The sequence below is a fragment of the Cebidichthys violaceus genome, unplaced genomic scaffold (assembly GCF_023349555.1).
Source record: "Cebidichthys violaceus isolate CVI_PGR_0920_01 unplaced genomic scaffold, fCebVio1.0.p SCAF_2, whole genome shotgun sequence".
Lineage (NCBI taxonomy): Eukaryota > Metazoa > Chordata > Actinopteri > Perciformes > Stichaeidae > Cebidichthys > Cebidichthys violaceus.
The window spans coordinates 19,434,800-19,459,854 of NW_027176372.1; the positions used below are offsets into that span (position 1 = coordinate 19,434,800).

The following is a 25,055-nucleotide window of genomic DNA, read 5'->3' on the forward strand; positions in this document are numbered from 1 at the left end:
AAAAAAAAAAGCAGTGGGAGAAATAACAGGGTGTAGAGGAGAGCAGGGGTTAGAAGTCAGACAACAAGAAGACCAATGATTGGAGACACCGACTCTGTGAAAGGAAAGATGGAGGAAGGAAGGGAGCAAAACAAGTTGGACACGTAAGGAGAACACAGTAAAGTAGATTGCTACAGTCTTTCCCAAGAGGGCAGTGCTGAGAGCCAAACTTTAAGAAAGAGGATGTGTCGGTGGAGAAACAGCAGAGCTTGCTGTATTATTGATCTGAGCAGATGGTATAGTAGAGCTGGACCTAATTGGCTCCGACCCAGACACTTTCCCTAAACCCAGTGTGACACCAGAGAACGGATCACTGCTAATAACTATTAATGGTGGATTTCACCTGCATGGGTCCTACCAAATGAACTCCGCGGGGCTTAGCAGAGGGAGGTTGTGAGTATGATATTTTGGCTGGCGCAGCAGTTGGCACAGAGTATGAGGGGAGCAGACCTTTTCCATCGGTCAGGGTCTCCTCTGGCTCCTGGAAGGGATGCTGAGCCAGAAAGGCCTGGGCAGACTCCAAGACTGAGTAGATGAACGGCCCGCGAGACTTGACATCCTCCATGAATGCCTGCCGGGAGACAAACAGAGACGGGGAAGAGTGTTTCTAAGTGGAAGAGAATGAAAGACATAAGCCGTTTTCTAACTAAAGCGCTGGTTGTTGCTGAGGAGCATGAGTCCTGTAGGCTAAGCTGAATGTGCGTCTACAACTCAAATTAAACTAATACAAACCCAAAGTAATGCCAATGATTGGCTGGTTCCAGCTTCTAAATGTGAGGGTTTGCAATGGAGTTGTTGTTTTTTTTTTATTGTAGATCATCCCTGATGGACAACACCTCCCACTCTGACAGCGCTGTGCAGCTCCTTCAGGGACCGGCTGCTTCACCCGCAGTGTGTGAAGGAGAGATACCGCAGGTCCTTCCTGCCTGCTGCTGTCAGCCTGCACAACCAACACTGCTCCCAATAGACCACACATACCCTACAGGACATTACTCATTCATTCATTCATTCATTCATGTGCATAATCAATATCAATAACAATGTACGTATGCGCAATATAAATACTCTGTGCAATATAAACACTTCCTATTCCTATCTCATGTGCAATAATGTGTATCCAACCACTCAATCTGATTATATTGTATTTTCAGCTTCTTCTTTTTTTGCGATTTACTTATTTATTATACCTTTATTGTTTGACTATTTATTGTACTTGTTTTGTTTTTATTTTCTTGTTTTGTTTTTTACTGATGTCCACTTTGCTGCTGTAATCCTGCAAATTGCCCCGCTGTGGGACTAATAAAGGATTATCTTATTTTATTTTGAGTTGGTTATCCTTGCGTTTGGACTGTTGTTGGGTCAGTTCTGACATGTTATAAACTAAAACATTAATAATCAACATATTGATTGACAATAAAACAATAGATAGTTGTGGCCCTGGTGCATTCTAGCAGATCTTACTTCTAATGTCACACATTTCAGGGATTATCAACAGGAAACTACCCACAAACTGAAACAAGCTTCTTTTGTGGGAAATTCCATGATCGGCAGTATAAGTGTTGATGCTTCGCTACAACAAATAATGGAAAACTGAAAAATAGGGTTGCATGTTGATGGTAAAATTGTTCATAGTCCCATCTCATGGGAACTCATCTACTTTTTTTCACTATCAAAAAAAGTAGATGAGGCTCTTAAATTCTAGATTTATTACTGTACATGTGGAAAAGTATTTAACAAAAAAGTGACAGTTTCATGGCAGCGTGTCATTCTGAAGAATTGAAAAGGCTACCAGACAAACTGCAATGGTCAATGACCTGAATAAATGACCCTGACTCCATTTATCTGTTATTCCCAGTGATTCACAACACGTCCAGGAACACAAAGTAGAGTCTGGCCTCCATTATTCACATCCTGCAGTGGCAGAACTGATGTATCACTGGGGACCATAAGTAGAAATACCTGTTTCATAAAAGGTGGCGGCATTTCCAGCTCTTGCAAGTTGACGAGGATCGCTTGAACGCAGACCAGCACACAGTGGATTACTGGGTACTGACATGTGTTTTGTTCATGAAATTTGGGCAAAAGAAGAACAATTCTTTGTTGTATTTGTTGGAGTTTGTCGGCCCTTTACCACATATTCATTCTAGAAATGCAGACTTTGAAGGATCATTCATTGGGGAAAAAGCCGGCGGTTACAGTTTACATGCTAAAACAAAGTGGAACATTAGTAAGTAGAGAAGACTCAAAAAGTCAGAAAACTAGCCACCATAGAGACAGAGCGCAATTAGGTCCCGCCCACACCGGAGGGGAAACAATTCATTGCTCACCATTGACTTTGTATTGTGTGAAGGTCCGTCTGCTAGCAAACAACAGGAAAAAGATTAAAAGCTGCTGTGTGGTGGGATGCACTACCAACAGGGAACCCAGGACTACGTTTTAATAAACTGCATTAGCAGGAAAATGGGGAAACTGTGAGGATCCTGACACTCAATATGACTAACGTTATGTGAGAAGCAAACATTTTGTCCAAACGTCAGTTCAGCTCTGTAAGTTACGCTCAAGCATTTGGACAGTATGCAACTTGTGTTACAGTGGAATGTGGATAAATCAGAAAGCTATACAGTATTATGTTTGCAAGTGCCTTAGCTAACCACTATAACTTGCTAAACATATAACTAACATCAGCTTTCCACTTTTTCAGAGTTTGGCTACCGGTCGAACCAGAAGACAAGTCTGAGTGTATTTAATTGGGCAAGGGTGTGTTTAATTATTTTCAAAGTTTACTTTTATTATGTAAGAGGAATAATGTGTTATTTCTTTATTTAAAAGTTACACAGGCTCCATTTAAGTTAAAACCAAACCCACACACATGCAAGAAACACAAAATGGCATACATGAGAGAAAATTAGTTTGAACACATTGTTTAAATAGGAATCACTGAACATACACACACACAGCAAAGATCAACTGGCTGGACCGCATGAGATTACATGGCTGTCTGCTTGCACTGAGAGCCCAGGGCACAATTGGACTACTGGGAGTACTGGTCAGTTTGCCGCCACACACAGAAGAGCCAATTAGCTGGAGAGCCCAGCTCCACTGGTCCACACTTAACAGCACTCCTTATGCAAGAAGACACACATATACACACACACATATATATATATATATATATACAGGCCTTCACTCCAGCACTGAGCAGACCCGCCTCCCCCAGAGCCTTGAAAAAAGCCGTTGTGTCAACCTTCTTCATTCTTCTACACTAATCTCTGTTCTGTATGAAACACTCTGCAGGTGTGGAAATTATTGCCAGCTCCCTTCAAAGTAATTTACTTAGGTGAAGCCAGCGTGCTCAATCCTTTTACGCTATGAAGAGATTACAATTTCAGCTGAAAATCAACATTACTAGCTGGAATTAGCAACGTAGTGCGGTGCAGCAGTGACAGTGTTTCAGCCTCAGGACCAGAGGCCAGTAGGCCTGATAACACCCAATGAAACACCAGCGAACACCAGCGAACACCAGCAAACACCAGCGGGCACCGAGCAAACATACAAAAGTGTGTAACGGTGGGGAGCTGTGGTCCGAGATAAGATTCTACAACAGTCAAGGAGAAAACTCTTTCTCTAATCGCAAACCAATTCTCTCTTCTTCCTCACATCCTCACTTCCTTTCCTTTCCCTTTACCCCTCTTTTCATCCTCTCTAGCTCTTTTTATTCTCTCCATACTCTCTTTAGCTGCTTTGCCGCCCAAAGATGAGCTGAGCTACGGATTCCCTGAGCCAGCTGTCATGTTAAAACTTTAATTCCAGCTAAATTTCACACTCGGAGGCTTCATCTATGGTTGAAGGAACATTAAGAGCGAAGCCTTCAGATCAGATTAAGATACATTATGCATGGGGTAGAGAAAGTCAAGGGGGGGAAATGACTTCATTGACTTCATTTCATCTAAACATGTTGATGGCATTTCTCTTACTCCTCCCTCAGTGTGCTTCTGTCTACACAGAGGAGGAGGAATTTTTATTTCATTATCCCTGTCGCATGAGGCAGAGAAGATTCTGCAGCTGCTGCAGATGCACAAAATCCCTCCCATTGCCGAATTCATTCACTTATCCAAGCACCCAAACACATACACACACACACACACACACACACACACACACACACGCACATACACAACCCTCACAGACATATCTTCCCGCCCAAACTCGCCACCCCAAATAGACACACAATGAACATGCTCCCAAACCAATACACATGCAAATGCACACACACACACACACACACACACACACACACACAAAATGCAGCACAGCGAGAAATCTTCCCACACTCAAAAACGACATCAGAATAAATCCACTTAAGATCAATAATTCACATTTCTTAAAACGCTTTAATTCTCTATAGAAAACTGGGATGCAATTTCCCTCCCTGCTTTGTCGGAAAAGTTTTAGAGCGACCAAACGAGGCAGTCCGAGACATCTCAGATTATAAAGGCGCTGTGTGGAAAATGGAACATTTTAGAGAGGAAGAAAAAGAGGGAGAGGAGAGGAGAGCAGGCATGTTCAACAGTGAATCCTATGAATGACTTAGTGATTTTTAAGGCCTGTGCATCACTAAGCAGCTCCATCAATGTTGGAGGGATAGCTGTGGAAAGAGAGAACATGGACTGCGGTGTCTTAAAGCATGGAGAGAGTGTGCATGACAAAAGAAGGATGAAGAGGGTAAAGAGAAATAAAGAGGGAGAGTAAAGGGGATAAAAGCAACTGCAGGATTGTGAACAAGTGAGAGTGGTGTTGTTTCTCTGTTGTCCTGTTAATTGGGAGGATGATTTCACAGCGCACACGTCAAGATGGGAGTTGGAGTGGGATTAAACGGGATCCACAACCCTTCTGCTGTCGATACAAGTCACCTTTCAGAAACACTGCACAAACTGACAGCACAGAAAATTGGAAAGAGGGTGGAAAGGGACACTCTGCTGTACTTACAGAACCAATTACAAATATGTGTGAATGAAGGCTACTGTGTGTGTGTGTATGTGTGGGGGTGTGTGTGTGTATGTGTGTGTGTGTGTGCGTGCGTGCATGCACGTCTTCATGTCTGAACCAGTTACAGTTGCTGAGATATATCAAGCACAACTAAGGTGATTTACCGAGAAATGAAAGAACATCCCGAACATCCCAGGTGGCGTTTCTCCAAATGCTTTCTGTCACACAGGACCAAGAATAGCATAACGTTTACCCTTCACACACACACACCCACACACACACCTTCAAGTACATTTTAATGTCTTCATTTGAATCTTTATTGTTCTCTTGATTTAGACATTGTGGTAGCTCAATGTGGATTTATTCAAATAATAAGAATAATAAGATTTATCTCTGTTAAGATTTAGCTATGTGTCAGATTCTGCTTGTTGTCTGGAGCTATTTTTGAACAGGCCCCTAACAGGAAGACAGGTGCACACAAACACATGCACACACACACACACACACACACACACACACACACATTCTCACACACACTCACAGACACACATACACACACACACCTGCCTGCTGGGCAACTCCTGTCTGTACCAACTTTATGAGTCTTTATGAGTCTCCCCCAACACAGCTCACACAGGGCTATATAACATGTCAATTAAAAAAGGATTTCAGTGGAGAGACTTTCCTGCCTTTAAGACATCCTGGGATTTTTGTTTCTGTCCCACCAGTGGGAGTCTTTAACACCAAAAAAAAGCCATTTATTTTATTTTGATCTGCCCAATGAAACAATAAAGATACTGACATAATATTGAAACCCTCAAATGATGCTGTCAGCTTGCAAAATACAGGAAGTCTAATATGACTGTATGTATTTAATGCTACCAGTGACCTGAGGCTTTCTGGTCAGTGTGAGTAAACGCTGCAGCAAGGGCTCAAAGGCCCTTCACTCATGTGATCCACCCATTTAAGCTGTGCTTCACAGACATATCTCTGACTCCCTGGTTAGTTTTGTTGCACCTGTTAATTTACACCTGTAGTTTGGTGCTCTTAACAAAAGCCCCAAACCAACTTTAACCATAAATAAAGAGGTCTAATTTGCCAAAAAATAATGGGATACAATTGTGTGGGTGTGCAGATTCTTTCAAAAGAGAAGTTGCAACCCTACGAGGCAAAAGCACCTCATTCCAGTGCAGTGAGCGATGACTATGGGAAAGAGAGTGGAGGAGATAAGGATAATGAGATGAACCCCTGTATAGTGGTTAAAGGTCCTGCACATACACACAGAACATTGATCTCAACACGATGCAGAGTTATCAGTCTCGAAGAGTTGTGGCATCACACTGGGAAACTCTGGCTAAATGAAATCAACAAATAACAATAAATTAATTTAAAAAAATGTAATTATCATATTCACTACATCAACTTAGACTCTTTATGTTTTGTTGGGGGACTTGCTGAATCACTCTTAATTTCCCTCCTAAGGATCAATAAAGTTTTGTATTTTTGTATCGTATTCAGGGAAGAGTGAAATACAGGATTTTTGTCACTGCTCTGATGAGGTGAAATATATCTTACATTACATTTCCCGGCTAAATAACTTTAAATAACTACCAAACTAAAATCTGTCCATGTCAACACAGACTTGCCGAAGCTTGTTGTATGTTGCAAATGTTATTCGGCCTGTGTTCCTGAAAGGGAAAATAAACAGACAGCATTTCATTTCAGTTGAACTCTTGTTCAACCGCAGAATCTGTTGACAACCAGAAAGTCAAATTTTGATCACAGGTTTTTAGAGAAAGTATTAGTTTGCTGCCCTCAATAGGAAGAAGTAAATATGTATTGGAAAGATAAACAAGCACTGATTTGTGTCGTGATCAATAAGGTCTGAGTCTCTGAGTTTGTGAGCCCTTCTATCCACACAAGCCCTTGAAGGGATTTAAAAGCAGTTCAAATCACTGAACCATGGAGGAATTATCTGACAGGAGGAGGAGAAGGTGGTTCACTTCTCTGTCAGCAACTCTTACTGAAGTTCCTTTAAGCCTTGAACTTTATTACTATAAAAAATAAAAAAGTTAAAAAGGCTACTAATCCTGCAGTGATTAGTGTTGAAAAGAGCACCGGTGACAAAGCGAATAGTGGTGTGCTAGATGACATCTAGTTTATTCAGAAGATTTTTGGAGGCGGACCTGTAGTTTACATCAACAGAGTCTAAAATGGGAAGAATTGTCCTTTTAACCAGGGTGTGCTTTGCAAAGTGGGTAAAGGAGGCTTTGTTACAGTACAGGAAAACAATTCTATTACTTATAGGAATCCACAAATTGGAGTTCTGGTCCATCCATGGAGGACATTTGGAGAGGGCAGGCAGTTTGTGGTAAGTGTCTGTTGAAAAAAAACAACACATTTTGTTTTGGTCATGTTTAAGAGAAGGTGATGTTGGATACTATTGATGTTGTGCTGCAGGGAAGTCCGGGTGGTATTCAGGGAGAAGCTAGATGTGTACAAGACGGTGTCACCAGCATACAAATGGATGTGAGAGCCACCTGCAGAGTGAGCAACTCCGTTTATGTAGATTTTGAATAAGGTTGGACCTAGAATGGACCCCTGAGGAGACACCCTTGGACAGGGACAGTGGGGCAGATAGGTAACCCTTAGCTCTAACTGTACACGCCCAGAAAAATAGCTGTTAAATCATGCCAGACCACATTCTGTAAGGTATATGTCCTTGAAGTTGTCAAGCAGAATGGTATGGTCCATAGAATCAAATGCCTTTGCCAAATCAACAAACAAAGCTACAGAGTATTCTTTCCTATTGATGGCACATAACATGTCATTTAACACTTTAAGCGTTTGTTGACCAGTTTCTCAAAACCTTTGGATAGGCAAGACATTACAGTCATTTAGCAGACGGTTTTATCCAAAGCAACTTACAACTCAGTATTTATCTACACACCGCAGAGGTTAAGTGTCTTGCTCAAGGACACATTGACATGAGACTAGCTGGAGCCGGGGATTGAACCGCCAACCCTCTGATTGAAAGGCAGCCCTGCTCTCCACTTAGCCACGGTCACCCAACACAAAATGGAAATAGCGAGGGGTGACAGCAGCCGATTTCCAGTCTTGGGGGAATACATAGGTCTGCAAGGAGAAGTTGGGGCTACGATAATATGAGTAAATTACTCAAGAAAGAAAGGATCTAGAGTATCCAGTACAGCTGAAATATGAGGATCCAGTTTGAGCAGCTCCCTGAGCAACTCAATCTCCTGTACTGACTGGAAGGAGAAGTGGGGGTTACTTGGAGGGAGGGGATCAATGCTTGGCGCTGAGTCAGCAGGGTTGACGGTAGGAGTAGGCGTAGCAGCTCCAAAGGCATTACCAGCCTAAACAAAATGTTTGTCGAAAACTATTGAATAATGAGAAATAAAACATCTGATACCATTTTTTTTTTTACTTTATTCAGCACACATTATTGTTGACTGATCGCCATCACAAAGAGATGAAAACTGAAGCAGCTAATCCTCACTTGGCTCAGTGGTGATCAACACGAACGTGTTTAACAAAGAGTCACTGGATTTAAAAAAATAAATCATGGTTGTACTGTGCAGACTGTGTGTTTGTGTGGTTTATGCGTTTTAGGTGTCTTATAATGATCTACTGCCTTGTTGTTCCATCTAGAGCTGCACCAATTCATACATTTATAGATCAGTATTATAGCTATGATCGATTCATTGATCGATTCAAGTCAAATTCTAAGCACAAATGCCAAACATTTGATGATTGCATCTTCCTCAAACATGAGTATATTTTGGCTTTTGGACTTCTATCATTCTTCAACCACTTTCTGATGTTTTATAAGCCAAATGATTATTTGATTAAGCAGGGAAATAATCTGCAGATTAATCGAGTTGCCGCCCTCAACTCAACTGAGTGCAAACTCATTCCTGCCTACCTGAGGCTGGTGCTGCGCGCACAATGAAATCATGAATGGAAAAAGAGAGTAATTTTCTCTCAATAAAAAACAAAGCCTCCTTGAAGCTTATGCATCACAAATTGCCAAAACCGAGCCAACAAGATGCAGCAAAGCTTGATGTTCCTCAGGCTGTCTTGTGTAGTTACTCAAACAAGGAGTCAAGGCTGCTAGTGATGGAGACAGAAAACAGAAAGCACCTGTAGTCGAAGCCACCCTCATCAAGAGGCTGTGTTTTGAAACAACCAACTGTGCATTTCATTAGGCCTATTTTATATGCATGTTATAAATATACAAATAGCCATTAGATGGTAATCTGCATGAGGAATAAAGGTAAAGAACAAAGTTTTAGTTGTAATCAGCTTATAGTCATCAATTTGACCCGGACAGCCTTGAGCCTGTAAGCGGTTACAACTGTAGTTAAATTCTACGGTTTATTTACGCATTTAATAAACCACTTCTTTCCAGAAAAGATGAATTTGCACTAGACTCGGTCCTTGGCACTCCCAACACACACACTGCGGTGCTCAGAGCCCCACCTCCATCAATAGCAACGGCTAGCTGAAACCTGGAGAAAGCACTATTGATTCAGGCTGGACAATAAATTCAGCTTTGACCAATATTTGTGATATCTACAAACTCTGTTATCTGCAAACGCCTCTAAAAAAAACACACACACACACACACACACACACACACAACCCATAATACCCGACTGCTCCTCATGTCACTTTACCATGATAACCGTCTCCAGTAACAGCGAATTCCCCCACTTACCAGCCGCTACAAACACTGCTTCTAACCCCCTGCCTCTGACATCTCAAAGACATCACAGATCAAAGCACATTACCCTTGGGACACCCTCAATATATTTTTCACACTGCTCCCACATGGATGCATATATAGGGGCTTTATCAAAGGACACTCTGTACTGTAGCATGAGTCCCCTCACACACGAGGCCCAATTTTTCTGAGTACAAGTGTGTTTTTGTGTGGGTATAGACATGACGTGGATATGGATTTACCCGTGGGCAGAATATAGACTCCATCCCATCAGTGTTTGTACTGGGGGTGCACTATTTGCACTAAAAAAGTATCATAATCCACTTTACCTGGTGGAACTCTCTCTGATGCTGGACGGCCCCCACGTCGCCTCCTATGGGCAGCTGCTCCGACAACTCCTCGTCCTTGGCTGTCAGCCATTCTATGATCTCCTGCAGAGAGAGCTGCAGCTTCCCGCTGTTGTCGGAGAAGGCCTCCAGTCGCACCCTGCCGACACACACACACACACACACACACGCACACACACACACACACACACACACACACACACGCACACACGCACACACAGTTAGCTCAAATGCTCTCCAACACTCCAACCAAATATTGCAGATCAAATTTGGTCACAACTGTCAGGATTAACCGGTCTTGCCGTAACCACAGTTACATAACGTCACAGTTTCATTACTGTAAGAACAGTAGAAACTACGAAATCTGTGGTGTCCTGATTCCTGCATTGTAGCCCACGTGAAAACGAATCTCTTATATCTGCCAAAAGAAGACTCTTAAATCGGCCAGTGTGGGAGCATTTTGGATATCTAGCAGAACAGTTTAAACTCAGCAGGGAGTAGTTCACTACGTGTTACTGTTTACTTATGCTGGAATATCATCTCACAAACTGAGGAGGACTGTGGGGGAGGAGCTGTCTCTCTCTCTCTCTCTCTGTGACTCTCTGTCTGTGTGGCCTACATTCTGTATAGCCTATTCCAATACAACTATTATTAATTATTTTAAGTAGCCCACTATCCATAATACCAAGACAGTATTAGCTTTGTTAACATCCAAAACATAAAACTCCATCAACCTCTGAACCTAACCTTCAGTTCTAATCCAGTAATGATGCATGGGTCAACAGAAACATCTTAATGCAATGTCCTATTCCACAGGACCTTGATTGACTCTTCACTGTTCTTAATTTGGACGACTATATGAAAAAGCAGACGTCAAACTGTCAGAAGACACATTGTTGACACTGCAGTGAGAAGGTCAACGATTTGCTGTCCCCGAAGGCCACAACTTCACCTTGAAAGAGTTATGAAGGGAACAAATAGGATTTAAATTTGTTACACCTCACTGATCACGTCACTCTGGACAATTCTGGAACGGAATGCTGTATTCTAACATAGTCATGCTTTTTGAACAAGCATGGGGTGACGATAATGATGGTAAGTGATAAATAATGAACCATTAAAATGTGTAAATGTAATTATTATAATTGACCATTTGCAAAAAAAAAAAAAACTCCCCCGGAACTCTGCCAGTTCTACAGCGCAACACAAGAACAATTCTGTTTCATTATTTTAACGTCTTAGTCATTATGACGAGTCAATCATCAACCAGTGAGGGTTCTTTTCTCAGATTTGACCTCTGGTATAAATCAGGGATCCGTTGTTTTGAGAATTACTTAGATGTTTTAGATGCAAACCTGCCTAAATCTGAGTGGTAAAGTAAGCAAGTACATGCAGAACTGGGTGTCATCTGAGCCGAACCATGCATCTCCAAACTACAGGACACTATACAGTATGTCTTCCTGCAACAGTGTTAAATCACAATGTCAAAGCAAAACAAGCATAAAGTATCTTGTGGCACATACTAGGTGGTGAGAGCTTAGAGTTGCTGCAGGTTTGTTTGCGTAAACCAGGAACAAATAACAGAGACTGTATCTGCTTGCCACCTGCCAGCAGCATGAGAGATGTCTGAGGCAACTATACTGCTCATCAGTGGCACAGCTGGCACTGGAGGGGTGAGGGGAAAGCGGTGTAAAAGTGTCCCAGTGTTTCAATTACACACCAGAAGCCAGCACTCAAATAACATTTTTTCGTGCACATCACAATTTGCCAGCACTGTCACATCAGAGACGACGAGTGGGAGTGAGAGCAAGAGTCAGAAAGAGAAACAGGCCGTCTAAGTGTCACTGCTCATGATTATAAATGAGGGGGAACAGCTCAGAAATGTAATTGGACTGATATTCAGAGGAAAGTGTAAGTGAAGTCAGAGGAACACTTCAGGACGGAAGAAGTCTGAATGTAGTCAAACACAATAATCACAATTTTGCAAAACATATGGTTAACATAAGCAAATCCTGTGCGGAGTCCAAGAAAACACTCACGGCTGCACCATTAGCATGCAAGCAGATGAGCCGCTGACACATGAGGGAATTAGGTATCACGTCAGGGAGGCCGGGTGCAGGAGGGCATGAGGGAAAAAGCTTTGCAACTTTAAGGAGGAGAGATGGAAAGGTGAAATCAAGCTTGTAAGTGGACTTTTCAGAGTTTATAGGCCTCTTTGTTCAACCCCGTGTCAGGAAACCTGTGTGAAGCAGACCATGCTGCCCCCTAGCCTCGTGTCGCCCCTCCAGCTTAGCTTGCTGTGAATCTGAGAGGATCTAGTTTTCTATAGCCCCCGCAGAACCGGCTCTCAGTCCATAACAAGCGTGAATACAAGACAAACACACAAAAAACATGAAAGGTTTCTGACTCAAATCAGAGCGAGCCCGACCCTCAGATACGTCTAAGTGAGGCCATCCATCAAAGGATGACCCTGGCACTTTAGCAGAGAAGTTTCGAAGCGCTTCAAAACCACACGTTTCACACACTCGTACACAAACACAGCACACAGTACACTTACCCATTACTGCTTCCATTACACACACACACACACACACACACACACAGAGGGTGAGACAAATAGTGCACTGCCCGCGCTGTATTAGAAACGTCGTCACATGGCGGGTGCTGCCAAGAACAACTCTCACCCTGCTAAGCTGTGGGGAGACCAGGCTAAAGGTTTGCCAGTAGAGGAGGCTGACTGAAGCTATTTTATCTCCAGTGGAAACATCATGATATCAGTTTAAGTGCTATTTATGGGCCAAGTTCTGTGTGTTTGAGTAGGAGATGCCAAGTGTGTGCTAAAGTGGAAACCGGTAGGGTGTGTGTGCTCCTCCATCTTTGTGAAGGGTAATTTGAGTTGGACATTAAACAAGTATTAATTGATTTTTTTGGGCCCCTTTGGGCCCGAGCAACAAGCTGCAAACACAACACTGACGTATTATCACTTTCTTAAGTTGATATGGTGAATTTGTTGGCAAACTGTTGCCCATTTGAAAAGCCAAACAGACATGAAGCAACATTTAACTGTCATTAGAAGTTGGCCTCTATTTTAGGTCTGTGCTGGTCTCAATTATTTCCTCAGGTGAAAAGTATGCGTCTTAAAACAACGTTGATGTGGCCGATGAAAGTTAACAAAAAACAGTGAAACCTAAAACAATGAGCTGAAAGATGCTGCAGGGTCGGATGAATATTATCTGTGGTTTCATCACTACGAGCAGCACCTCTCATATTAAGATATGAAAAATAAAAAAAGCATTGGTCCAAGGTATGGGCAATGGTTTTCCACAGATGACCACATCAGAAAATCACAGAGTCAGGAGCCAAACTTATGCAGATACTGTCTGTCTTGTAAAAATAAAATGTCTATTTTCAGCTGCAGCAGGGTTGTGTATTAACAAGTGTGCATATGCAGTGTAATGACCCAATGGAAGAGTGTGGCTTATTGGTGTGTGTGATGCATCACAGATGAACAACCCATAACAAACAAATCATAAGCGGGATCAGTTCATTTTTGGTTTTTCTTTTGATTTGTTGGGAATAAAAGAAATATCAGCAGACCTTATCCTTTAAGATGCAGATCAGGGGTTCGCCAATGTCAATATGTCAAGGAAGGTCAGTACGAATGGACTAATGAGATGCTGTGTGACTTGACAGACAACAGGACAGACTCGACGCGCAGAGTCGTCTGTCGGCATCGCAGACAACAGTTTCAAGAATGAAAGACAACCAATCTCACCAGGGAACACGTGATGTCTAAACTGGGAAAATAACAGTATTGTCATAATAAACTTTGTAGACTTTTTCTTTTCCTGGATTCTTCAAGCAAAGGACTCAGAACTGATAAAATAAGTAGCCCAGCATGAGAGAGACCAACCTTTATTACGAACGTGAATACACTGATTAATGTATCAATCAATCCGTGTGTCCTTGAGAACCGCTATCAGCTCAACGCCGTCGGCAGCTGTGGATAAGAATCGTCATGTTTTGTGTGTAAATATTAAGGGTGTTGCTGTTTAGAAAACCTTGAGTTTTATATTTAGCGTTACTCAGTGTTTTCAGAGTTGGGAAACTCTATTGCATGCTAATAACGGTTTTATCTTCACATTTCTTGACAGTTAACATCCAAAGTAAATAACACGGTCAAACAGAAAATCCAACTCCCCAATCAGTCGGAGAGATTACAGAGAGAGGCTTAGTGCTCGGTTCAATGATTAATTAATGCATAGCAGATAGGAGCAGGGCTTCTGCTGTTTTAGGAGAGCGGAGCCAGCGAGTGTGGAGCCAGCGAGTGTGGAGCCTCGGGGGCCCAGAGAAGTTTTGAGAACAGCCCCATTCCTATCTCCTGTCTTCCCCTCTCTCTTTGTCTTGCAATTGCAGAGATGTTGCGCGAGTTGGAAAAAAAAATGCAAGGGTGTGTGTGTGTGTGTGTGTGTGTGTGTGTGTGTGTGTGTGTGATGGGCCACGTTGACACAGCAGCACTGGATTGAGTTGAAAGGTATTCAAAAGGTGTGTAAATGTATGGGTTTTTGGCCACAGTGTGAACGGCTTGAATCAAAGTAGATTAAGATAGACACAAGTATTGTGTCATGTTGTCACTCTTAGCTAGTTTGCTAAGATTAGGTTCAGCAATATGAAAGAGAAATAAGTGGAGCCAGGCTTTATGTTTCGTTGCATTGCATTGTGTCACCACAGCGAGGAAGTGCATAGGAAGCCTGAGGGGCAGATGATACCGTACAAAGACCATAACATGATATTACAACACTTTTATCATAAATAGACATCAGATTAGAAACGAACAGAACAGTTTTGTTCAAATCCTTATGTTTTTAGTATCGTTTGGTTACGGTTAGGGAAATATTTAATCTGCACAATGTCACAAGATCATGTGAGAATCATAACACTGACTTTTTCAGACTGTAGCCCAACTAATACTGTATTTTGTAGGTAGATACCAAGAACAATAAACAAGAGTTTAAAAAATCCGATGACAACATAGTATAGTATAGTTATAGATAGTACTTTTTTAAACATGCACATTTGTTTGTTTTTTCTTTACATAGTTTATAATAGGTGAGATTTTACAGTCTCTGGTGGACAAACTATGTGGTGGAGACACCGTTTCTAAATTATCTCAAATCTAGTTTGTCATTTCTGCACTAAAATCAGTTGTTGATGTAACCACCAACATACACACTAATAAGCTTAAAACAGTCTAACCTAAGTTCAGACCAAATTGCGGGTTTGAATTCACCCGTTGGTACAAAGGTATGGAACCAACTTCAAAATAACTTCTACTTCTACATCTACAGAAAGTACAGACATGTTAATGTTTCCGTGTAGTCGGATCAGTTTTAAAATACTGCAGGAGGAATAACGAGAAGACGCAGCCAGAAGTGAACTGCTTGGACCTCTTATTCATTAAACTACCTGCATTATTTCTTAATTAACTTGATATGTTTTCAGGTCCCTCTAATGTCCTCAAGGTAACCTCTACTGTGGCTTTCCTGACACACCCGCCCAAATCACCGGCTCCATTCACAGTTGCTCTTAGTACAGCACGTCAAACGATACCCTGTGAAATGGAAAGTCCACAGAAACCCGATCAGTGTCACTTAGGGCGGCTGCCGTCCCTCACCTTAACTGAAGTTGTTGTTTGGAATGAATGCAGCCCACACTGTAAGGCTATTGCATGCCCCGGTGGTCTCAAATGGCATCAGTAGGTAACTGAAAGATTTTAACTCCGATATCAATAAATAATGTGGCCTGATAGCTGTAAAATACAAGCAGCATGTTCATGTCTTGCCAACGTTCACTGGGTTTCTCACTCGTTCTGCTTCCCTTTTTTTATTTCCTGCACTGTAGAGGTAGTGTGTGTGTGTGTGTGTGTGTGTGTGTGTGTGTGTGTGTGTGTGTGTGTGTGTGTGTGTGTGTGTGTGTGTGTTGCGTGTGACGCATTCAGGGACTTCTCTTGTGGTGCAGGACTTTACTGATGCCTTGCCTAAAGCGTCTCTTTCAACAGCCACCTTACTGAGATTTGTGGGAAACACATCTGGCGAGTAACAAGAGCAAACCAGCCACTGGGGCCATTTCCCACGACTGGAAATACTGTCTGCGTTTGAAGATTTACAGCTGCTGATGCCCACGGGGAGGACACTCCTGTTGCGCCTCCTCGTCACAACTATAGATGGAGATTTTGCATGTGTGTAGCTTCAAACGACAACACAAGTTTACAATATAAGTTTGACATAAAAAAATAAAAAATGCAAAATGATACGTACATATCAATACCCTGAAACGTAGAATCAGTGAACTGGCTGGGCTGAAAGTAACTCTGCGTATAACTTGATAGTTATCGAAGACTTTCTTTTGATTTACTCTGACCTTCAAGTTTCAGAATTATTTAGGCAAGTAATACAATTTAGGGTGAAAAATCCTGTTTTCTCATTTGCAGTCTGATTATGATAATGTCGTTAAATACGGTCTTGACAGGCGTAGCTTTAAGAACAGAACAGAAACCATCTTAATAAGAACAAGTTGTCCTCCTCTGTATCAAAGTGACTCACTGCTATAATTAACCCACATTCGAAGACTCCCTGTGTGAATCACGAGCGCCTCCATATGACACTCACACTTACAAAACAATTTACTGACACAGACTCTTGATTGCTTCTGTAAAGTATGTAGAGATTCCTACATTATGTACAGTCAGCACACACATGCCACGAGTGTGTTTCTGGTTTAAGTGATAAATGTGTTGATGAGGACACTCGTACGTAAAGGAGACGTAAATGAATCGTCCAATTTAATTACATTTTTTTAGAATAAAAAGTTCTTAAAATGCAGAAACATTGATGTGCAGAAGCATGTGTGAGTTCACCGACACACACTCAAAGTGTGTAATGCAGTGATGCATGTTACAGCAGTCCAACATTAGCAGTATATGAAAATACAATAACCTGCTACCCTGATAACAAGTAGTACTGTACTGTATACTGTAGTTATAGTCATAACAATGCCGGTACTGTGGTTATTACTGTAAAAATAATTACAGTATTGTATAGATACTGTGATTAGTTTGACAGTAAGCATACTGTAAAATGGATTAAAGCAACTTACTTGCTAATTGCAGTAGTGGTTTTAACCCAAACCACATGGACAAACAACATATTGTCACATTTAATTAGGAGGAGTTGTTGGTTCTAACTGAAGAAACCCTTATAGAGAATAGCAAATAGCAAAACATATTTGATCAAAACTAGATTCCGCTTTTATAGACATTTTTAATAAACATGTTGGTCGTTTTGTAGCAATAGACTTCTAGTGTGTTTGTGTTGTTTCAACAGCTCATTTCCATTCTCACCCAATATTAAAGCCAACTATAACCTCAAAAGGCATGGTACGGGTTGTAACTTGGGCTGAACAGTGAGAGAGTTGAAGCCAATCCGACTTCAAGCGCTGAATAAACTTTGATTGTGATGTAATATCATCAGTATTGAAAAAATGTTGCCGTCTTGATAAAAAAACAAGAGTCAAACTACATATGTATTTATTGAAGAGAGTTTCAAGACTGGTATTCCAGAGAGAAACAGGGTTTGGGGGGATTGGGGCGGACAGAGCTGATCAGTATGTTGGCTGATAATTTCTCTCCTAAATAAAAAAGCGGGAGAGTCGTAATGAAGAAAGCAGGACGGTACAGAGCGTCTAGCAGCTACAGCAACTCAAGCCTCCGCCTCGTTTTGTATAGACTCCATAACCTCCCGGGTTTGACTCCTTTGCTGCATGTCATACAGGTCTCTCTGTCCAACATTTCTTCACTGTCATCTGCCAAGTAAAGGCAAAAATGCCAAAAAACAATCTTAAATAAAAAAGCCCTCAGCCAAATGAAGAAAAAGTAATTATCATTACCACAATTGTTGTTGTAGCCGCTGCTGCTGCTGATGTTAATCTTACAATTATCATAATCATAAATGATAATACTCCCATTCAAAATATGTCAACATATTCAGTTTATTTCAGTGACTGAGTTAAGGAGGAATTATTTTTCCATTTATTCTTTTCTTTCTCTATTGGTGGCACAATTTGTCAGTTTTTCTCTGTCCCTGTGTAGGAGTGGTACTCAGTAATTACTTGCTTTGCCTGTTTGCCTGACTCTGTGTGTCCTAATACATTCTGATTAAACCGTTAATTAACGTAGCGACGTGTGGAGGCTACATTCTGTGTGCTTGATTTCATAGTGCGTTGTGGCCTTGAGACCTAATGTTGCAATGTGCACGTATTGTGGTAATTCTCAGTGCTTAAATAGTTTTTTTCATGCCAACACCATGGAAACGCTCTATTGTTTTCATCACATTGCTTTAAACAGGTTAACTGTTGGATGAGGTCAGTTAACATTAATACAACTTTATCATTTAGGAGAGAGGAAGTTAAAGAAAAACTAAGCAATAAATCAGCTGCTGGCCAAAAGGTGAATTATTACAAGTTAAATATCCAGCAACCAGCAACTAGTTTCCCCTAAAAACACTAAACCTTAAAATGTCTCTGCAGGAGAGTAGAAGATACAAACTGTCGCTAATTAGTCTTTGACATCAACACGAAGTATACAAATTAATGTGAACTCATTATCCCACGAAGCAGTGGGCCATATTTGCCTCCAGTCACCACAATCATTTCTTTTTGAACAAGCGAAATTATTTTACTTTTTAGCAGCAGGAGTTCAGATTAAATGAAACCGTGGGCCGCAGGTGTCATTAATGTTTTGCTGATTCACAGGTAGAGGTTTAAATTAAAATTATTTTCTTTGTGAACCCGGTGTGCAAAACAGCAGCACAAGAATATCGGATCAGAGAAAGGAAATTGCTGCTTTCACCCTACAGCTGACAGACAGGTTTTAATACCTTGATTAACATCACGTAACAACAAAATCTATAGTTGCTGTTAAAGTTCAGTAATGATTAAACAGTAAAACATGCCAATTAACAACAAGCCAATCGAGATGATGAAATACAAAAAACAAGCAGAATTCGTTTGATCAAAAAACATATTGATCAGGGCTTTTAACAGATTGTCCCGGACCGCCGGAACCGATGACAAGAATTAAGAATAATTTAATAGAAATAGCCAATCTTCCAGCTGATGGCCGTGTTTACTTATGTAGGTCATTTAGAGGCGTCAGAATTAAAATGACACGGTTTCACAACCAGTTAAAAGTGCCTCACAGTAACTTTGAATAACAGAGTTATTAAAAATGTCACCAAATGGAACCTCAGGTAAACCCAAAAACCTGAAATGTAGGTCACATTTTTAAATATTTGGCCCAGAAGCTCAAACCAAATCAATCAGTATTACAGTAATACCATGAGACTGAGCAAATATGTGCATGGCATCCTGGGAAAATGATGCCGTTTTCATACCCTGAAATAAACCACTGAATCCCAAAACGATTCTCAGGCAGCAGTGAAAGCAAAATCCTACAAGCGACTAAATGATTGATGGCGCACACACACCTCCAATCACAAACCCCCCTAGCAGCATCAGGGTTTCACCCCTGACCTTGAACAATAGAATTATCGTTAACGCGTAATTGGAGCTCAATAAGTCCTGCAGGCATTAAACTCTAACTTGCCTGAGAGGTATGTAGGCAAAGTGGAGCACAGAACCACCAGAGGGCAACGCACTGAGCCTGGGCTGCCTGTGGGGGGCGCTAGCAAGGGAAAGACTAGAAGAATATAGCTGGAGGATGCATAAGCAACAACAGACCAGAAGAGAAGTAGGAAAGAAAAAAAAAAGTAAAGACTGAATGAGAAAATGAATGAGAATAAGAGACCCTGAATGAGGAGCGTATCAGCAGATATCTGTACTTGTGAATAGAGACGGGAACATTGTTGTAATGACACAAACAGACTGAGGCAACAACAGACTCAGAGGTCTCCCCTTGCCCTCAGACAGACGCTGAGCGTGGGCGGGCTGGCTCACTGCAGTTATTCAAGCCATGCAGCAAATAAATTCATAACATGCCACCAAGACACCCACAACATCGTCGGTGGGCATTCCCTGCAGTGCAAAAGTGGGGGCCCCTCCCCATGTGGCACAAAGTAAATCTCCACAATGCATTATATTGTTACATGGGAAATGCATTTGAAGAAGTCATACCGTTTACCGACTACGCATTTTGTCCTGCTACTACCACACTAGGGGAGATTTGTGATGATTCAGCTTCAAGCTGCCGTGTGTTTGATTGCCATAGAGTGCAAAGTACGGCTGGTCTCAGTGGAAATACGGCTTGATCACATTGCTAACAATAACACACACTGAGCAAGAGATGAGTTACAAAAAACACACGGATAAGTACATCCCATTTAGCTGACTTTAAAGGGATGGTCGGACATGTTTTGGGAAACACGCTTGCACGTTTCCTTGCAGAGATGAGGAGATCGATACCACTCTGTGCTGTGAATAAGAAGCCGCAGCCAGCAGCCGGTTAGCTTAGCTTCACTGGAGGATGTAGCCATGTGCTTCATTTTCATCTTTGAGATGTGTTAACGCTGTGTACACTCCAAGCAAATGAACACATATGAAGGAATGTGAAAGAAAATGCCAGATAATTCCCTGATTGTCCATTGAGTGAATCACACAGCCATTGAAACTTTTCTCCAGCGAGCAAATAGCTTAAATTCACTGAAACCACCCACGCTCTCATACTGTATTTTGTACAGTTACAGATGGATGAACGGCCTCAGCAATAAGCTTGCAGTGATATATGTCTCTTATATATATATATATATATATATATATATATATATATATATATATATATATATATTGATAATCAGTCAGCGGTGATTATGAGAGACAGCGCAAAAACAACGTTGCGGCCCATTTGTTTGGTGCTATTATCTCAATCCTGCGTAAAACATTAAACCACAACTTGGTATAGCACAAAACACACAGCAATAAGAACAGCATGTCTACAGCTTTTCGCCCATGGCATCAAAGCACTGTTTTGCAGTCAATAACACATGCTACGCAGCTGGTGAGTGTTTGTAGAGCGGCTCACAGTTTTATGATTTTGCCTACTTTCCATACAAGTTGCCAAAAAAGTGATCAAGTCCCTAACCTTCTGTTATCAGCGTCGAGTCCAATTAGCTGAGCGACACTGTGTCACACTGATAAATTCTCTGTGGCTCTGCCATCTGTAAACATTTAGAGAATGCATTTTGTGCGCTATTAACTCCTTATCTTAATTTGTTTGTTTTTTTTTTTCAGAAATGGCTGCTTTCACATCAGCGTCAAATTTTGGAGCGGGGATTATTCTTTAGCCGCGCGAGCACCGGGACTCTAGGGATGGCGGTGTAAGGCTGACCCGGGCGCTTCCAAGCTTCGACCGTTGGCGTGGTAATAGACGTCCAAATCAGTGTTTGAATGCATCGTTTTGTTGGTGTTGTTTTAACATACATTTCCTCAAAAGTCACAAACAGTCCATGAAATCAGGAATAGTAATCACACTTTATTCCTTAAGCATCTAAATGTTTTATAATTAGTGGCGGCGCTGCTCGAGCAATGAAAGGCAGCGAAGGAGATCAATAGACAGTCTCAATAAAGGTCTTTTATTTTATATACTGACATAGGCTACAGTCTTTTTTATTTATTCATATGTTTATAGGCCTACATATGAGTTCACTTGTTTTAATGGGCTATCGCTGTAATTCATTTGATATTGCACAATTTGTAGCCATTTTAGTTTCAATAAAAAGTAAAATCCTTAGAGTCTGAGACAATATTAGCAAAGTAAAGTACAATATGAGTGAATAATGATCGCAAGTTTGAGGAACGTTTGACAGCATGGGTTGTCGCCGCTGTCCCACCGCCGTTTTAATGCAGCGGATTACAAGAGCACCAACCATGACGGCCACAAAGCGATGCTTCACACACAGACACACACACACCCCTCCCCCATCTGCAGTACTAATTAGCCAATATTAGCACGCTAACATGGTCAATTAACACGGTAAACATTCTACCTGCTAAACATCCGCATGTTAGCATTGTCATTGTGAGCACGCTAGCATACAGATATTTCCATTGAGTGCAGCGTCACACAGCTTCTTGCTTGGATTTAGAAATGAGCTTAAGAGCAACAAAGAGGACGTTTAATTGAAATCCACTCAAGGTGCAGCATACTATGAGGTACAATGTAGGCCTACAACAGTTCAAAGGATAGAAGGAAGCCGCCATGACTTGGAACAGAGCCTCAACCACCTGTCAATCAATGCCAGACAGGCCATTATAAAGCCGGTCGTCTGCACTTGTCCAGCCTCTGGCAATAAACGCAGTCAGACGTTTCCTCTGGACAGCTCTCACCCTCAAGGTTAGACAGCTTTTCAGTGAAGCTCTTTCTCATTCATTCATTCCTACATTCTTCTTTGCCTCTGCTCCTCCCGTTTCCCTGCATCCCATCTCTCCTCTGTGATGATTTAATACCAGCTGTCTGCTCTCTCTCTTCCCCTCCATCCCTTTCTCTCTCAGCCTGATGAAGTCAGAGTGCAGCTCTGATATAAACATCCACTGCAGGCCATCCATAGTGATCTCATTACACGCGGCTGCAGGGGAAACTGTCTTAACCAATTTCACAGCTAACCTCCCCCTCCCTCCTCCTAGATACATCAGGGTCAAGTAAGCAATTAAGGGGCCAATTGTCTAAACAGGATGCCAGTTGAATAGAAGAAACAGAAATGATGCGGCAAGTTTCCAATTAAGCATCAAAGAACAACGCCCCCTAATTGTTTTGCACTGAGAAACCTCTCGAGTGCGACTTGTGCAATGGCAGTATTAACCCACAGTATATCAATAATTAAGCTGACGGGAAGGAACGCTGAAATATGCATTGTTGTGTGACAGCACATTATTAGACAATACGTTTTTAATTGCCTGAAAACTGACTGTGAATGGCGACAAGAATCGTTGGAGGAAAATGGAAAATAAACAACAGAAGAGACAGTATATAGAAATGTTAGACCTCATTAGGCTCCATGTCCCTGTGTGACTTAAACACACACATATTAGCACAATGTCTCCCCACAGATTCAAACAAGAGTGGACAACTGCAACAGTAATTAAAAGTACAATTCTCGCCTAATGTTCAGGTAGAAAAGTACTAATTACGTGGCAATTAACAGTCTGTATAGTATAATAACTTTGATTTTAAGCCAAAAGCTGTCAGACTCACCTAAAGGTTTTTATTATTTCCATGACATATCTCTATACTAACTGGGTGTGTGGCTAATTCACAGCAACTGGGTTGTCACGCGAGATTTGTTTCCAAATTTGGTCACTGTGACACAGGAAGTTGTTTAGTTTTTAAAAAAAAGCCCCCACAGAAATGCTCGGAGGTATTCAGTAAACCGTGTTTAGAAAAAGACAATGATGGCTAGTTACTGGCTAACAAACAAACTGTTTAAAGGTGAAACTGATCAGATGTTTCCTTGGGAAAATGATCTGTATCCTGACAAAATCATGAAAGAAAACATATTGAACAATTTGATTTCTTTTGAGCCACAATCAGCGGTTTGCAGCTATTGTTGCCACAGAACGGACGATCACTGAAGTTTGCATATGCAGCAACTTCTCTCTCTTGTATACAAAAAGCGTCTTGGCTCTACAAACATCCATCCGTCCGTCCTTCCAGACTGCTACAATAAATGCCACTATAAAAGTCCTCTTACCGGATGTTGTGGGACTTGCGTTTGATCTCGTTCCAGCAGAGGTTCATTTCTCCCGTTTGGTGCGGGCCGCCACCTCTCAGTGTCCTGCACTCGGTCCCCTCCTCCTGGCCCTCACCGTCCACTGTGGACTGGCACGGCACACAGTGGCATCCCGGCCACGAGGGCCGCCCAGCAGCTAAGGACAAGAAACAGCAGGGGGACACCCAGGTCAGACAACGTATTTCCCCTTTTTTTGGATTGAGCCTGCTAATAATTATTATTCTGTTCTGATATATAAAGCCAAAGATGGTAGGATAAGAACAACTTTGAGGACCTCAGAGGTTTATCAAACAAGACGTTGTGGAAGACATAACAACGTATTGTTGAACAAAAATTCACAAAACTCCATAAACTTTTGCCATAATGCAACATCATCCATCAAGGTACTGCACGGGTCCATCAAATACATTCAAGCGCATGTATCCGGTTGATTACTTCTACCGTTTACTTTGCAATCGTCGAGCCAAAATATAGATTCTACAGTGACAACGTTCTGGTATTATAAACTGCTGTGCAGTGTTGTAGTGTCTGATAAGCCTTCCAACTTGTGGTCTCTCAGATGCAGCCACTGTTTTCCATCACACACTCAGAATGAGTGAGCAGAGAGCAACATATAGCTACTGTACCACACCAATTTTAAACGATATTAACTCATGTTCCTATAGACAAAAATGTACTTCATAGCTTTACCCATATTCACATTTGAACACATTTATACCAAACCACTCTAAAACCAACAAATAGAAATCCTCATTGACACAACATTCTCCATTTTGGGAGGTGAGCAGCAGGTTTACTGTAAGTTAAGACCTGATTAAATGAAACATTGGGACACGTGAATCCTTCACGTGTCCCACATGACATGTGACATGAATGATCCGTCTAGTCCATGACAAGGAAATGAAAAGACTGTGCAGGGCAGGACCTGCGTTTGTGATTTAAAAAGAAAAAAAAAGGTCAAAATGAGCTGAACAATAAAGCAGCAGGGAGATACCTCCAGTCTACCTCTAGGTAACACACCCACCTTGTTAAAGAAAAGCGCCAGACACACACACACACACACACACACACACACACAAGAAATCTAGTCAACAAATCAGAGTCAAATTGAATAACTGTGTCCTGTGTGCAAGATAGAAA

At 41.6% G+C, this 25,055-nt stretch overlaps 1 protein-coding gene across 2 annotated transcripts in view; it reads right to left on the bottom strand.

Moving 5' to 3' along the window:
• drp2 (dystrophin related protein 2) overlaps positions 1-24,014 on the bottom strand; it is a 68,961-nt gene extending 44,947 nt beyond the window's left edge. For both annotated transcript variants that reach the window (XM_068715056.1, XM_068715057.1), the window contains exons 1-3: positions 23,877-24,014; positions 10,102-10,258; positions 490-610 (exon numbers count right to left, since the gene is read on the bottom strand). In XM_068715056.1, the coding sequence (XP_068571157.1) occupies positions 490-610; positions 10,102-10,258; positions 23,877-23,923 (325 nt within the window). In that variant the 5' untranslated portion in view covers positions 23,924-24,014. The remainder of the gene's footprint in view (positions 1-489; positions 611-10,101; positions 10,259-23,876) is intronic.
• Between the last annotated feature and the right edge of the window lie 1,041 nt (positions 24,015-25,055).